Source organism: Cyprinus carpio, chromosome B3, assembly GCF_018340385.1.
Source record: "Cyprinus carpio isolate SPL01 chromosome B3, ASM1834038v1, whole genome shotgun sequence".
Lineage (NCBI taxonomy): Eukaryota > Metazoa > Chordata > Actinopteri > Cypriniformes > Cyprinidae > Cyprinus > Cyprinus carpio.
In genome coordinates, this window is record NC_056599.1 from 10,077,103 (window position 1) to 10,094,874 (window position 17,772).

At 35.2% G+C, this 17,772-nt stretch overlaps 1 protein-coding gene across 1 annotated transcript in view; it reads left to right on the forward strand.

Annotated features, from left to right (window-relative positions):
• The window catches only part of coro7 (coronin 7), a 134,140-nt gene that overhangs the window by 38,934 nt on the left and 77,434 nt on the right, over positions 1–17,772 (forward strand). Inside the window, exons 8-9 of the mRNA XM_042721360.1 lie at positions 11,630–11,713; positions 11,867–11,949. Of these exons, the coding sequence (XP_042577294.1) occupies positions 11,630–11,713; positions 11,867–11,949 (167 nt within the window). The remainder of the gene's footprint in view (positions 1–11,629; positions 11,714–11,866; positions 11,950–17,772) is intronic.

The following is a 17,772-nucleotide window of genomic DNA, read 5'->3' on the forward strand; positions in this document are numbered from 1 at the left end:
ATATTCCTTAAGCACTATGGAGAATGTACTTGGAGAATGTTCAATGTGCTTGTTTTTCCATATGAACAACCAGTCAGTAACTTTACTGATTTAAGTGCACATAATACAGTTCACACGGCTAAAGGGGAAGTCGTTTAAGGGGGAAGTCGTGGCCTAGTGGTTAGAGAGTTTGACTCCTAACCCTAAGGTTGTGGGTTCGAGACTCGGACCAGCAATACCACGACTGAGGTGCCCTTGAGCTAGGCACAGAACCCCCAACTGCTCCCCGGGCGCCGCAGCATAAATGGCTGCCCACTGCTCCGGGTGTGTGTTCACGGTGTGTGTGTTCACTGCTGTGTGTGTCCACTTTGGATGGGTTGAAAGCAGAGCACGAATTCTGAGTATGGGTCATGTTACTTGGCTGTATGTCACGTCACTTTCAGGTTCATAAAGTAAGTGAGTCTGATTCACACGGATAACTCTTTAATGAATCTTTTTGACCAATTCATTCAGTGACTCAGCTTATAAGAGTCATTTAATCATGAGTTATTTTAGTCTTGCTCTACTGTTTGTTTGTTGTACATCAGTGAGGACACTGCACTTGAAAGGCATGTTGTCTATTTATTCTCAAAAGCATCTTTGCAGAGTTGCTGAATCGTTTTCTAAACTGAAATAAGCTGAACATATAGTATTGGGAACTGTGACTCAGTGAGTTAATTTACTTGGACTGAAAATGATTCACCAGCTCAGAGGACATTCTAGAGCATGTTTGATTTTATTTTTGATTTTATTTTTGTTTTTCTCAGCTGTAAAGCTGTGTGCAGAATACTGTATGACTTAAACAAAGTGTGTTTATCATGCTCGTTCTGTATAAAAATTAGTTGAGCTACTGTGATGCATTTTGCTCTTAGTTAAATACAATGAGAGACCTTCAAAAACGTTATAAGACATTGAATGTCATTCAGTAATTGTATTTAAATAAAATATAAACAAATAGACATTTATTTATTTATTTAGTGCGATTGATTTAATATTTATGCTATATTAATTTTTTGTCTGTATTCGAAGTTTTTCTTTCAGTTCTTGTTCTAAATTTAATATAAATTAATATTTTCTATTTGAATATTAAATACCACTGAATTATTTCATATTTGTTTAGAATAAATCACTAAATTTTTATTTATTTATTTACTTTTTTGCTATATTCAGAAGGAAAAGCAGTTATTATGTTTTAATGAAATATAAAAAATTACAAATAATATATAAATACTTATATAACATGCTGTTACTTTATTTATTTATTTATTAAAAAATCAATAAATGTCTTATTTATGGATGAATTATTATTTTTGTCTATTCAGGAGGGGGAGCATGTTCTATTCAGTCCTTGTATTCTAAATAAAATATAATGAAATATTTATTTAATATAATATATTTTAAAATAAACAACTAAATAAAGTAATTATTTGTTGTATTAATATTTATTTATTATTTGTAATAGTTCTCTGTATTCAGATGGGAGCGTGTGTTTCGCGTGCTTACTAAACAAAAAGGTCAAGAGTTTCTGCCACAGGCACTCGAGCTCAGAGAAAGCCATCTCTGTTACTGTACAAAGCATGATCAGCTCAGATCCTGACCCTGGTGTGTTTGCGTGAGTGTATGTATGTGTCCCAAGCACACAAACGCACGCCTTGAGCCAAAATCACATATACAGACATATACTGTATAGAGGCCAACAACAAGTACAGTAGATGCTTTCACAGCTGTTTGCCGTAGTTTCTGGTGCGCCTGGAAAGACTTGCAGTCCGTTACACTTTCAGATTTTCCATCTGTGCCATCTTTCTTGACTGTGTAGTTTTCGTGCAGGAAAAATAGCAGCGGACAGCAGGAAGATGGTTTTAATCATCAGGCGAAGTAGCAGTAGACTGTACAGGAAATGGAGGAATTAAATGGATGGTTTGCATTTTGTACGTTCCCCTCGAATTCAGTTTTCTTCATTCCGTCTGTGTTACGCTTAAAGAGGGAAGGGGTCGCCATTACTGCAAATAGAGCTTGAGAGCAGCTTTATCCTAATTAAACAACAAACGCTGAAGAAAACATCAAGGACGTCTGATTAGAAGAACAAAAGAGAGGCCGATGGTTAGAGTGAAATAAAGCGCTGGTTGAAAGAGAAGGACAATCCCAGATGCAGCGCGAGTGACGTACACCAGACATGCCGTCCAAATCACTCCGGGACAGGAAACAGAGTCTCTTTAATCAGTAAGTTGAACAAATCAATAAATCCCCATCAACCCATTAAACCCACAAACGCACAAACAAAAAAAAAATCACATGTACAACAGAACACAAGAGGAGACTATACAAAAAATATTCTCTCAAAAAAAAAAATAAAAGAGGATGGATGCCACCAAACTCCAAAAAATACAAAAACAAAAAATATAAAGTAAATATCTAAAAATCAAAAAAACAACTTAGATATTTGTCACAATTCACCCCCTTTATTCTATTGTATTATTGTATTGACTTACCCCAAATAAAAAAATTTTATTGTATTGTTTTATTGTTTATCCCCTTACCAGTTACCCCCCATTTTCAGCATAGAGACAGAAATGACATACCCAAAATAAAAAGGTTTCTGCTCCAATTCTTTCTGATTAGATACATCAATCAACATATGTCACAAAGCTGACACTTCAAAGTTTCTGTTCAGGAATCAGAATCAAAGATATATAAACTCAAACATAAAAACAAAAATAGAAATATGAAAAACATATTTTTTAAATGTATTTAAAAAATTGTTGATGTAGGATATGTGTTTTAGAAACATAGTGTAGCTAAAGCCACAAGTCTACCAATGCTTCATTTGAAATGTCATAATATAATCTGTAAAACTGTGAATTTTATGAAAATATTTTCTAAGGCCATGTCATGTGTTTTTATAGAAGGCTAATCGGATTGATTTATGACCCCTGTCATCTTCTGTAAACTCACATGTAAAGCTCTCATTTATGCTTCTCATGGTTATTGGCTCTGAACGATCTCCATTCATGGATTCTATTGTTCTCACGAAACGATCCTTTCACACCTCCGCCAGGTCACATTATCAGCATTAATCATATTCTTTGTTTTTATTCCGCCATTATTAGCCTTTGTGTGGTATTTTAAGGTCTCAATTCAGTTCCAGTATTCATTTGCCCCAATTTATTATAAGCCTTACTATAAAAATACAACAAAACATTTTCTTACGACCTTACGTGAATTATTAAAAAAATGCAATGAAGAAGAACCGCACCTGTTATCTAGCAGCATTAGAGCTAACGTTAGCATCAAGCTATATCAGACGATTTATGAAATATTAGTACACTTTTACTCAAAACTCACTTTAAACCACGACGAGTGTTTGTAATAACTTCCTTTTGCGAGCACAAGTGGAATTTGTCGTTTTACTGTTGTAAAAATATGCTATTTATAGCCTTTTACATCGATGCACAAGTTAGCATTTCAGATGTACATTTTCAATATTTTCTATAAAATGCCCCAAATCTCAAGAAAATCGCATACCAAGCTTTACTATCGTAATCGCGTGTTTATTGTTGGATATGTCGGGGTACAGAGGTGTTGTTGTTGTGGTCAGATATTTGTACATGTAAGCATGTGACACGATGAGACGTTGTCATGTTTTGGGACTCTAAGATTGACAAGGCGAAGGACGAATCAGAGTTTGTGTGAGACACAGCGCGTGCACGAAGCGCGGCACACACCATACAGCGCTGGGAGAGGCTATTTATCATAAAAATCAGTGGAAAATGTTAGAAATGATTGTCTGAAGAAATATGAAGTAAAACATCAGTTATATCTATATCATCCGTAGATATGCATCTTTGGTCTATAAACCCTTTTTGACGCTGTTCAGTGAGTCTATGTGAACACAAATAAACCACTGCTGACGTGACTGAATATGAATGAGTGGTGAATTTCTATTCAAAATTTGGCTAATACGGATTTATTATTTTGCAAACATAAATTAATAAAATAAACTCACGCAACAATGTTTATCAAAACAGTGGGTCAAATATCGAAAGCTAGAGTCTTTAATTTTGAATCCAGATAATTTTATTGTTTAAACTTAAAACAAGCAAAACAAAAAAAAAAAACTCCTCCACAATAAAAACTTAAAACAAGTTAAACAAATCTCATAAACTCGTTTATTTTGATAGATATACAACCTCTGAAAACAAATCTTCTCCTCAAGAAAGTTTCCAAAGTTTGGAGTTGGTAAGATTTATTTATTTATTTATTTTTTATGTTTTTGAAAGAAGTATTTCTTGCTCACCAAAGCTGCATTTTTTTTTAAACTAAAAACAGAAATATTTAAAAGAACTGTGCTCTATTTTAATATATTTTAAGAAGTAATTTATTCCTGTGATACAAAAAATTTTTTTTAAGCCTCATTACTTAAGTGTTTAGTGTCACATGATCCTTCAGAAACTATTTTAATATGCCGAAGCAGTTGTGCTGCTTCATATTTTTGTGGATTTTTTTTTTCCAGGAATGAACAGTAAAGAACAAAGGACAGCATTTATAGTAAATAGAAATATATTGCAATATTACGTTTTTATAACTTCTGACCAATTCATACTTGCTGACCAAAAAAATAAAATAAAAATAAAGAATACTAAATAAAAAAAAAAAAATATCTTACATACCCCATATTTCAATTTTAAATATTTAGTAATTTTTACTATTTTTTTTATTATTTATTTTCAGTTTTTTATGAGGTATGTGAAGAACAGAACAGACGATACTCGATATCCTGCTTTGTCACATCAGAAATTGATAAACTAGGTTGTGATCAGTAAGGCATTACATTTCAGCAAGGGATTAATAAAAAAAAGTATTTTCTTTTCAATAACATGCACTGAGAAATCGCAATAAGACCAGAAACATGTGAATAGACAGTTAATAAGGTTGGTTTTGTTTTCATCTTGACTTCAGGGTTCAAAACACGGGGCTATTTAGCAGCAGAAATAGCTGTACTACTGTTACATGTCAAACAACCCCATAATGCCTGGCATTTAACAGCATTTTTCAAAAGCAGACCAGCAGAAAGGAGTTGTTTGGAAATCTCATGCTGAATCACTTTGACGGAGGTCAGCAGAAGCAGCAGCAGCATCAATGACAGATGCGATACACGACTGCAAAAGCAATGAAAGGAGCAAGATGGTTACACAGAGGGGAAAATATGAAGTCGCACAAAATTTCTGAGGCCTGCTGCTCACTGATCTCTATGCCACAAGCGTATAAAGTGCGGGAGAAGAAGAGAAGTCAAAATTGCTCCCACATGTGCTGGAGGACACCTGATAGTCCTCTCGCTGGGTGGATAGACATTCTCTGTCAGTGACACAGCTGCGTTCTCCGTCTGTTTAACCTCGCCGCACAAAAAAAGCCCTTCTGGGGGCCTTCAGGCTGTTTTGGTTGGGAGCGCAGCTCTACATAAATCCCGCTCGGCCAGGAGCTGACTTTGAGCTTTGGCTTTCTCCCGGGGTTCAGGTGTTTTTCGCTGTTATTTTTATCATCTCGGGTTCTCCTGTGTGTTTTCTCAAACGTTCTCTGTAGGGTTTCTGTTTGCCATGCGACGGCGTGGATTTTATTTGATCTCGGCTCGTTTAGCATGAGCTGAATTCTGGATGCTGTGCTTTGTTCTTCAGCTAAAGAAAACACGGCGCTCTCATGCCATTTCGCTCATGTGTCTGTGTTTCTGAAGGGACGCGTTATTGAAGAGGAATCTCAGGAACTTATTGGACTTGTTTGTAATTGAGTAGTGAGTTGAAGACTTGCATCTTGGCAACGCCTCGGTCAGCTGTTCAATAGTCTTGCAATGGGATGTGCGATATTTTGACTATTGTCTACGATAATATTGTAATTGTTGTTTTTGGCAATGTGCAAGCCGATATTATCGAGTATATTGGACTAGTATATTATCGAGTCCAAAAACATTCACCGTGTGATGAAACCTATTAGAATGCAGTTAAAATGCACCTATAATTCAAGTTGAAAGCAAAAAAAGTGTTTTTTATTTATTTATACGATATAGTAATATCACACAAGCAAGAGTGTCGTTTTCTCAAATATCAGCACATTTGTGGGCGTGAAAAAAAATTTCACCAACGAAAATAGTTCTAAATGAAGCTGGAGCAGATTTTCTTTTGCATCTTATAGCAACACTGTGGTGTTTTGTTCCCAAATGAATCTCTTATTAAATGAATCATTTCAGTCAGTGATTCAGTTAATTGTTTCTAAATGATTCGGCCGTTTTGAATTAAAGGGAAGGTTCACCCAAAAATGAAAATTTGATGTTTATCTGCTTACCCCCAGGGCATCCAAGATGTAGGTGACTTTTTTCTTCAGTAGAACACAAACCAAGATTTTTAGCTCAAACTGTTGCAGTCTATCAGTCTTATAATGTAAGTGGATGGGAATCACAGCTAAAATATACACAAACAAATCCAAATTAAACCCTGCAGCTCGTGATGATACATTGATGTCTAAAGACACAAAACGATCGGTCTGTGCAAGAAACTAAACAGTATTTATATTGTTTTTTGTTTTTTTTTACCTCTGATGCACTGCAATGCCTGACTGTCTGAACTGTACTGAGTGTGTCCTTGACACAGCCTGCGGTGAAGCGTCTTCTTCTTCTTCTTCTTGCTTTATGGTGGATCGCAGACTTATAAGTGCACTACCGCCTCCTTTCTCTCAAACGGACCATTGACACTCCCAATTGAGATTGTAGATAGAGTGTCAATGGTCCATTTGAGAGATACATTAGGTGTAAGTTTAGACACTTTTCAGGTTTTTGTGGCCAAGTATGAATGGTTAACCGTAAGGGAGTACTTTAAAGCAGCCTAAGCTGGCATTAATACACTAGAAAAAAAAATACTTGAAAAATGAAAACAAGAGGCAACATTGCATAAGATTTTAAAACTTGTTTCCATAGACTGTATTTGAATACTTTAAAGAAAAAAAAAATTAGTTAATTAACTAAGAATTTATACAAATTAAAAAATAAATAAAACCATGTTAATAAAATTTATTGCATTTTTTATTCACATCTTTGTTTCCCACAAGCAGTCACAATATATAAATATCGCTCTTACCTCTGGTATTTGTCAGATGCAATAGAAGCTTCAATACATCTTCCCACCAGTGTCCAGATCAGCTCAGCTGAGGCCATTGCCGCTATGGAACTCATAATGCAGGTTCAGGTATAAAGTAAAATAATAGATTTACTCTTCATAAATTACTCAGAGACTTGTTTAAAAGAAGTTTAACGCATCACCATAGGAAATGGTTTCGCTTTATTAAAACAATAACAATAAAAGTAAATAGCGTAAAGTCTTCACCCCAAATTGCGGCGGTGAATGTGTTCCAACATAACATTTTATAGTCACAAAAAACAATACATCTTCCCTTTGAGTTAATTTTCGGTGAACACAAACACCCACACACATACACGTGCACAGGTTGCTATGGATACAGGAAGCATGACCCCTCACCCAGCAGCAACCTCCCAGTGGCATAAGTTCAGATGAAATAATTGCAGCATCTTTTTCATTAAAGCAAGTTAATCTATCTCTATTTTTAATCTAAACAATTACAACATCTTAAAGGTGTAGGCTAAGCAAATAACCATTTCTAAACTGCATAGCAACATTTCTTTTAAGATAAGATAAAACATATCACAATACAACACTTATTGCAATGTTATTGCAAAATGCACTTTCTTGCACAATCATGATACAGTTAGCAAAAGTATACATATGTGGCAGTCTCAACTGTTGAGAAAACTCTTAACAGAATGTATATGTCATTACTTCCTTTTTAAGGCTTTTCAGGTTTTGTGTCAGACGTTTGCAGTCTCAAAGCTCTAATATCATTTGCGAGAGATTGTAGCTCCAAATTAAAGTTCACCAACTCAATCATTTCTTTCAGAATTCTTATAATTTTCTTATTCAAATCCTCCTGTTTTCGCATAAGTTGAATTGTTGTTCTTATTCTAAAAACAATTTCCTGCTCCATCAGTTGAGATTCTGTCCTGTTTTCCCCCACGTTTCTTCTTCTTCTTTCGTCTTTTGACTTCTTTGCTCCAGTTCCTCTGAAACCCTTCTACGAGAAGATCATCAAAGTCAATTTCATAATTACAGTTACCGAGTGAGACTCGATCATGGATGGAAAAATTCCACATTTAATGGATCACCTTCCACGACAAACTAAAAACAAAAAAAAATCAAAAATATATTTTAAAAATAATATACAAATAAAAATAATGTTTTTAAATTACAGCAAAAAAATAATAATAATAAACTAAAAAGTTTTTAAATTACAGTATAATAATAATAATAATAAACTATAATAGTATTTTGTTATACTAAAAATAACACTGAAGTGCATGCACAATATATAGTGTGTGTGTGTGTGTACATTTAAAATGTAAAAAAATATTTATTATATATATATATTATTATATATAAATATATATATATATCACTTGTATATATATATTTTAAATAAATCATTGTAGCTTTTTAATTTTATTAATAATTTAATATTGGAGTGCCTGCCAGCAGATCAGAATCAAGAATTCCACAGTGTTGTGTTATAATTTGAATGCATATTGCTAGCATCATGATCAGAAATGATTAGACTTGCTGTTATAGTCACAAAAAAGTTTGTCCTGCTTTTTAAACCGCATTATTAATAACAGAAACTTGATCAGACACTGAATTAATCTCTGAAAGGTAAACATATTAGATAATGCTTGGGAAATGGTCTGACATTATCGGTCGCCTCGGTGTGTTTGCATTTCTAATCACGAGTTGATTCGTGCCGTGTGGTTTGGTTTGGATGTGAAGCGTGAGTCAGCTCAATCTCCAGTCCTGAGTTTCAGTCAGACTCCGTGCCAGCAGTCTCTCTCAGGACGAGTCCTGCCAGTGTTTGTTCAAAGCGTTGCGAACACATTGTTGCAGGTCGTTCGGAGGCCCGGCCAAGCCAGTTCACAGAGGGAGGATGAAAAGGACAAAAGGGAAAGGAGGAGGAGCGGAGAGAAAGAGATGTTGAGAGTTCACACAGATTGATGAATGTGTGTGTTCTCAGCCATCCATCTGCAGACAACACACTCAAACGACAGACCAGGGACTCCTGCCACGTCTTGTTGTCTTCAGCTCTTGTTCCTTCTCACTTTTATTTGTCACCTATTCTCAACAGGGATGCACTGGCTTTAAAGTTCTACCTGAAAAATTCTAAATGAAAAATAGCAGACATTAAAATTAAAAGTGCATCTTTTGTATCAAGCATCAAAAAACGTCCTCTCATTACTGTTGATTTGTTCATTGCGAGCGATTACCGATCTGAGCCATGTTCTGTGATTCTCTCCTGGCACATCCTCGACCCCGAGACTGAAGATGTTTGGTCCTCATCCAGCAACCGTATTTCTTCCTGGATGTGAACCAAAGACCTCCATACCTTCCAGATGAGGTCCGATGGAGCACAATATGGCCCGAGAGCTACGTCCCCCCTGAGGGACATATATTGAGAGTGGTTTAATGTGCTGGGCGTGTGTGCTGCTGATAGATGCCTGTGAACTCCAGACCGCATCCATGAGGAGCAGAGGTTCAGGGCGTTTCACGCCAGAGCTCTTGCCTCTTTGACGTCAGCGGTTTGATTGTTTGGTTTGCGTGAACACTTGTTTTGTGAAGTCGGGTGCTCGAGGAACCACACCTGTCTGAAAACTAATCTAAGGCACGGGATCATTTTGGCCTAATTTGCTGAAGTTAACCGCTATTGACTGTTAACATGGGTGTGGCAATATATTAAGTCACAGTTTATCACAATAAAAAATTTCGATGAAATTTGATAAATGAAAACAAGAAGCAACACTGTAAAATATTAGGAGTTGTGTTCATAGATTGGGTTTTGAATATAAGTATATTATTGGTGTTTTATAGTTGCAAAGAAATGGCAAATTATTATAATTAACTAAATGGATAAAAACTTTGGTTATTTGAAATAAATTGAATAAACTAATAAAATTAAAAAACAAAACAAACAAATAATAGACATAACAAAAACGCACAACAAAATTACTAAAACTTTAACTAAAATTAAAATGAAAACAGAAAATATGAAAATAAAAACTGATTCAGATTATTATTAATAAAAAGTATAATACTGTCTCAATTATTTATATATATATATATATATATATATATATATATATATATATATATATATCTATATATATATATAATATATATATGCGCTATGAGGGTTATTATAGTTAAATAGAAATAAAAATTAAATGTCTGTCAAATTATTGATAAACTATAAGAGTATCTCAGTTACATTAAAATAATGCTATAGTGGATTAGAAGTTTCTTTGATATTTTATTTCATTTAACATTTATTTTATTCAAGCAGTGATAATACATGTTCTACTTTTAGTTTCAGCCTTAGTTAAATATATTAATAAAAAAAATAGAATTTTACCATTTTAACTATTTTGTTTTTGTAAATATCATGAATATCATGTCGCACCAAATCATGAAATAACCATACAATCTACAAGTCTAAAAATTTCATTAATCAGCTTCTGCAATACTTCTCTTTGGTGTTTTTTTGCAGCAATGCAATGCATTTTTGGTTCCTCAAAGAACCTTTCAGTGAACAGTTCTGAAAATAACCTCTTCTTCTTAGAGTGAGGAACGTTTTTAAAATCCAAACAGCCCTTTTCCACTTTAAAGAACCTTTTGTGCTTTTGAAAGATTCCATGCATTCATGCCAATAAAGAACCTTCATTTTTAAGAATATAGGAGCAATCAGATGTGGGTTTGGGCCAAGCAGACAAATGGATCTTGTCTTTGAAAGTAAAACACAACTGAGTCTTTTGTCCAGTTTATATTTGGTGATTCAGGTCAGGATGACTAAAGCTACAGGAAATGATGAATGTGTGTGGTTTGACTCCTCCTGAACTAATGCGAGTGGAGATAAGATTCCATTCGGATGAAATCAATAAGTGCTCACATCCAAACTCAGATGTTCACCTCCACACCCAAACTCACACTAACCCTCCTTCCTCTTCTGTCACTCTTTAACCCGTCCCATCAATACTCCAGCTTCAAAAACACCAGTCAATGGTCATGTCTGACTTTATCAGGCTGTTCTTCTGTGGTACAGTGTGTTTGAAGAGGTTTCATTGAGGAAAAATCCTGTGTAGTGCAGTGATAAATCAGGAAATAACATTTAACCCCCGTACAGAACCGCCCCTGGTTTTGCTGTTTGTGATCATGGCAGCATTGTTTCAGAAGCGTCGTTATGATGTCAGAGTGATTTAGTCATCTGTCATTCACATCACAAACAGGCCCTGATCTGCCTGCCATCACACACAGTCAACTATAAAGGACAGGAAGAGGCAGTATTTTAGGTGTCAGTCATTCAGTCTTCAGGGTTCAGACATCTGTTTTCAACACAAGCCATTCATCTCTATACATCTCTCTGTTCTATCTCTACATTAGAACAGCTCTACATTAGAACAGCAACAGCTTAAAAGCATTATGAAATAAAAAAGATAATGTGTCTCTCTGTGTCTCTGCAGTGTGTCCAGGGTCATCAGGGTAATAGAGACTCTCGTGTCCTTTGGGTCAAAGATGACAACTTACTCACTACTGGCTTTAACCAGGTAATTCAGAAGTTTTCTACATGCTTAAACATACAGTTAAAAAAAACATTATGTTTGATGTAAATGTAATAATTTACTCATTTATAATGGGTTTGCTTTACCTCTGAGGTGTTAATAATTGAATGTAATGTGTAAGTGCATCTGTGTTTGCAGATGAGGCAGCAGGAAGTGAGACTCTGGGACAGCAGGAAGTTGAGCTCATCTCTTAGCTCGCTGTCTTTGGCCACCTCCAATGCGTAAGTCAAACACAGCAAACCGAATCATGTGCTTTACATGTGACGGGATTTAATGGATTTTCTCTGGTTTGTGAAGGCAAAAGTGTTTTACAGTCTGCAGGTGTGTGAATGCATGTGCTGGACAGAACAGAAGCCTTGTCTTTGAGAGAATCATGCATAGAGTTCATTAATATTTTATTCTAAAAAACGCGACTTAAACAACATGCAACAGTGCAAGAAATGGAAAAATGCATACAATTTTGTGACGCTTACTCCTGCATGCATATTGACTAATAGTCATTTCTTTTAATGATACAGTCATTATATATATAATTTTATATATATATGCATGTGGTTATTGATGGAGCTGGTTGTGTATGAGCTCTTGAGGAAACAGAAGTCTTTCTCCAGTTTCTGCGTTCTGGGCTTTATTTGTGAAGTGTGGCTGTACGCTCTGATTGTGATGGCGGAGATTCAGGCGGGCAGCGCTTGTGTGTTTACAGTAGAAACCCTGCAGTGAAACGCTGTTTACACGGCTCTGTTGCTATAGCAGCACCTCTGGACAGCCGTAGAGGTGTGTATGGGGCGAGCAAAGAGGTGATTTTCCAACAGGAACACACAGAGGTTATGCTCTAAGAATAATGCCTCGTTTGCGTGAGTTTTACACAGTAGGGTTTTAAACACAGGTCTGGCCTTGCGGATAACAGACCCTCTGTGTGGAGACAAATCCCCCTCATAAAGAAAACGCTTATACTACACTCTGAAAATATAGGGGGGTTTGCAGCGATTCCATAGAAGACACATTCTTCCCTTTCATTGATCAGTTCTTAAAAGAACCATTTTTCTTAGCATGAATAACATTTAATGTTCTGAAGAACCTTTTGTGGAATGGAAGGTTCTAAAAGTTTCCATTTTGGTTTCCCAATGAAGAACCATTGTTTCATAAAAAAGCATTTCAATAATCTAAAGAACCTTTTCCCAATATAAACAATGGAACGCTTCCGTGGATGTTAAAGGTTCCATCGATGCCAATAAAGAATGATTATTTTTATGCATGGTGGTTCTTTGGTGGAGATTGTTTCAACAACCAGATTATGACTTTATTTGACTGCTTGGACTGAAACATGTGAGACATCTGTGAATCTGTCCTTGACTGGTTGGAGGAGGGATGAAGTATTTGCCATTGTTGTGTTATTGGTTGACAGAGCGGAGGCAGATCATCTGGTGTCAAGCTGTCCAGCATTCTTCCATTTTCCTTATGTCAACACCAGCATAGACAGCCGTTAATGCATCAGTTCGCCCCTAAAAATAAAGCTTCCAGTGACTGTGTTTCATAATCTGCTCATATCGGAGCGGATTGAGTGAAAGCCGATCCTCTATCAACTCTATTACTCTTATTTCCCGAGTTTTATCCTCCAGAGCCCAGTTTCTCTGCACTTAATTGCGCGACTGGTCGCGGTCCAGCACAAACTGGAATCAAGAAGTAAATTAGGGGGAAAATGCAATCACCACTTCCCCTCACTAGCAAAAAACAGGAGGTCAGCGGTTGTCCGCTATCTAAAAATGTGTAGCGTAACGAGCCAGGAGAGATACTGCTAGATCCTGATCTCGCTCTCTGGCACTGACTGCGATGCAAACTAATGTCTCACCGCATTACCGCTGAAATGCCAGCCAGATAATCAGTGCATTACCGCTGAGACGTGATCACGGTGCTCTTGTGCGTTATTCAGACTGCAGAAAACATCCTTTCAAGTCGCTGGAGTTTCACTGAAGTGATGGTCCATGCGCTGGCTTTAACAGTCCTGTTTGCTCACTTGATGATAAAGCAACCGGATGTGGATTTTTAGCAATAAAGTACTTTAAACATCGAGTCAGTTGAGGCAGGATCATGCTGCTGAACCTCTTTGTGTTTATAAATGAAATTAGCCACAAGTAACTGCCCTCCTGTGGCCTCTGAAGAGTAATTACCCTTTTGTTTTCTTTGTTTAATAACGATTTTATGGGTCTTGCCTGTTTTGTGTTGTGATTTACTTTGCAGCCAAACATTGTGGTGCGATTGATCTTTCATTACGAGCTGTTTCTCAGAAACGGATGGAAAGAAGGCTGATTATGCGTGTTTGTAGTTCTGCAATAGTTCTGGATGAATTGGTGTTTGTGTAAATAGTCATATTAAGTCCTGGACTGGAAAATAAGACACTAAAATGGTACATTTTCTATTTTTTTTTAATAATAATGATAATAATACAAAAATATTTTTTACAACACCACCATTAAAATTAAAATTTTTTTACACAGCCACGATAACAACACTTACACCTTGGAGTACTTTCCAAATACCATGGTACATGAATACCATATGCCACCCATTTAGTACAGTGGTACTTTGTATATATAACAGGGACATGGTATTAAAGGGTTCCCATAGCTTTTATTTTATTTTATTTTATTTTATTTTATTTTATTTTATTTTATAAATCATTTTTTTCATTACATGAAACAAATGTGTATATTTATATACTTATAGAATTAATTATAGAAATGGCCATAATTTATATTTATTTTACTTGGTTATATTTTATTTAATTTTATTTTATAATTAGTTTTTTGCATTAAATTTATATTTTAATATTTGATAATAAATTATAAAAACGTCCATATTTTTATTATTTTTTATTGTAATTGTTTTACATTTTTATATTTAATAATTAATTATAAAAATGAACATTTATTATTTTTTATTTAATATTTATATTTAATAATTAATAATAGACATTTCTAATAATTGATTTAATAATTTTTATATAATTTTATTATTTTATCTATCAAGTGCCACTAATTTCGTACATACAAAAGCACACACTTCCCCCACCCCCTTTTTTCATGTAGTGACTTTACCCCGATACTGTATTTTTTTCTGTAATGAACGCATTGCAGTCTGTATATTCCATATGTGGGGCTGAAGTTGGACTAGTTGTGGTAAATGGATGGGTGTTTTAATTGGTATGGAGTATAACAGTCTCATGCTTGTTTTCCATATTGAACTGATTTTAATCTCAATTGGAGCTTGTTGCACCCACACCCCCACCTCATAAACATAATTATAATGACTTTAATTGGACCTTCTGGCCCGGTTGCAATCAGCAAACTTTACAATTTTACTCAATTGCAACCAGCTTTTTGAGTAAACACTGGCAGTGTAGTTCTCTCTGGAGACTCTCTTCCTGCAGGACACAAACTCAGGTGGACAGTCACACACCAGGGTTTAGTGGCTGTTTGTCTTGCTGTGGGGAATGGAGGTCTGTCTGTTACGCATGTAGCTCAAAAACCATAAACCCTGCAGGAGGCTTGAGTTTTGCTTGCTAATTGTCCACAGTTGTTGCAAATATCCACAAATATATGCATCCATGTGTACTGCTAACATGCAGTCGCATGAATCTGTGTCCAGCTGTGAAGCACTGGAGATGTTTAAGTGTTTCTCGCAGCTCTCTGATTTAACACAGTCCTCTACAGTCTGGAAAATTAAGGTTCTTTATTGGCATGATTCCATGAAGAATTTTTAACATCCATTAAACCTTTCCATTCCATGAAAGGTTCTTTAAAGAGGAAACATTTCTTTATAGCTGGTTAAAATGTTCCTCAAACTAAAAAAAAAAAAATGGTTATTTAAGGATCTATGGGGAACCAAAAATGGTTCTTCTTCAGCCTCATGTGAAAAACCCACTTTTTGGGGTGCTGTTCTGTTTCTAATGGGTTATACTGTGTATCAGAGTAACATGTATTGGGACCTGTCAAAGCACTTACATATCATTGCTCTTTTGTTGATTTTGATTGCTTCTGTTGTCCTCATTTGTAAGTTGCTTTGGATAAAATGACTAAATTTAAATGTATGTATTGTCATTGAAATCCTGGATATATATAGGAATTTTTATGTTATGATTTGTTTTGGAAATTAGTAAGGTCTATTTTTTAAAATAAGTTTTATATATTATTATTTTTTTTTTTTGCTAAATCCTAGAAAACCTGGAAATATAATTATTTATTTTTGGAAATTAATTGATAAAATTTTAATGAATTGAAATTAAATATATATTTGTTGATTTTATTTTGCAAAACCATAGAAAACTTGAAAATATCTTTTGGTTTTTAATATTTGTACATTATTTTAGAAATTAATGTTTTTATTTTAAATAATTTAGTTTATATGTAATTATTTTTTCTAAACCACAGAAATTATATATTTTTTGGAAATTAAGATAAATATTCAAATTAAATTACACTTTTAAATTTCCAGAAACCATAATAATAATATAATTCACAGATATTGCAAATTCTTCTGTGGTTTTGAAGTTATCATAAATATCTAAGAATATTGTTGTTTTATTTTATGTATTACTATACAAAATAGTGCTGTCAAATGATTAATCACATCCAAAATGTAAATATTTTGTGTATTTATGTGTGTGTTTTTATATATACAGTAGGCTACATAATAAATATACACAGTACACACACATATATTATGTAAACAAAAAAAACTTTTATTTTGGATGCAATTAATCGCAATTAATCTTTTACTGCACTAATTTTATGTTTTAGTATTTTTATTTTATATATGTTTTTTTTAATAGGTTATAAGTACTGTGGCAGTACCATGGTATCTTAAAAATAAGGGTCCATTATTGCCATATAATTTATGTAATTTCAACATAACGTCTATACAATTATGATATATATAACAATAAAGATTGTGTAAATGTATAATTATCTAAGTTCTATCATAAAAAATAACACATGTTTTTATTTTTACATTATGTAAAATATTGATAGCTGGAACTTTCCCTTGATTCATGCCACAAATCAAGTGTGCACCATGGAAGCTGCAGTCTAGCTAAAGAAAAGAAAAAAGAAGGAAAAAAAAACCCTCCACAAATAAAGGTATTATTATGGCATTATTCACAATAATGGTTCTATTAAGAACATCCATGGAATCTTTCTTTTTCACAAAAGATTCTTTATGGTGGAAAAAGGTTCTTTAGAATGTTCTTCAACATTCTATTGAGAACTGATCACTGAAACGCATCACCGTGAGATCTCCCTTTATCTGTAAGAGTGTAGAGGACTGAAAGCCTGTTGCTTTTTCTCCGCTGAGGACGTGTCGTAACTGTTGACAGCGAACAAAATCATCAAGTCCTGGATCTCCTCGGGTCTTTTGTGTTTAACAGGGTCTCAGGGGCTTGGGTGGGGTTGGTTTATTTGACTTGCCTATTCATTCTGCTCCTGCTCCGGCCACGGCACGCTCAGGCATCTGCTGTAATCCATCCAAACTCACTTTAATCAGCCGGATTGAGGAGCCTGGCTAATAAACGTCCCCTCCTCCCCGCTTCTTAAATCAAACCCAGATGAAGCCGGCAGGCCTGGATTACCGGCATCTGTACTCCGAGTACCAGCGCTGCAGAAAGTGGGGGAACGCTGTGTTTACGTTTGGCGTGTGTTGGGCCGACCATACAGTAGTTTCATTTTCCTCCCTGGGCGCTCTTTTCTGCTGTCAGTTGGTTTTCTTTTGAGCTACTTTGCGTGGACGGAGCCAGAACTGCGGTCGTGCTCAGATCTGGACGTGAAGGTCACGTCAGGATTCAGAGTCCAGGTGTTGAGGTGAAACGAGACAGTTTTGAGGTCAATTGAAGCTGTTAGTCATTTCAGGGGCTTTAGTTTAGAGAAATAAAGAGTTGAGGTGATGGGAAGACGTTTTGGGATGAAAAGGTTGAGGTGGAAAAAATGGGCCGCCAAATACGGTCCAGTACAGTACCGCAGCTCAATCTTTTCTCCAGAGTTTGCGTAAGCTGT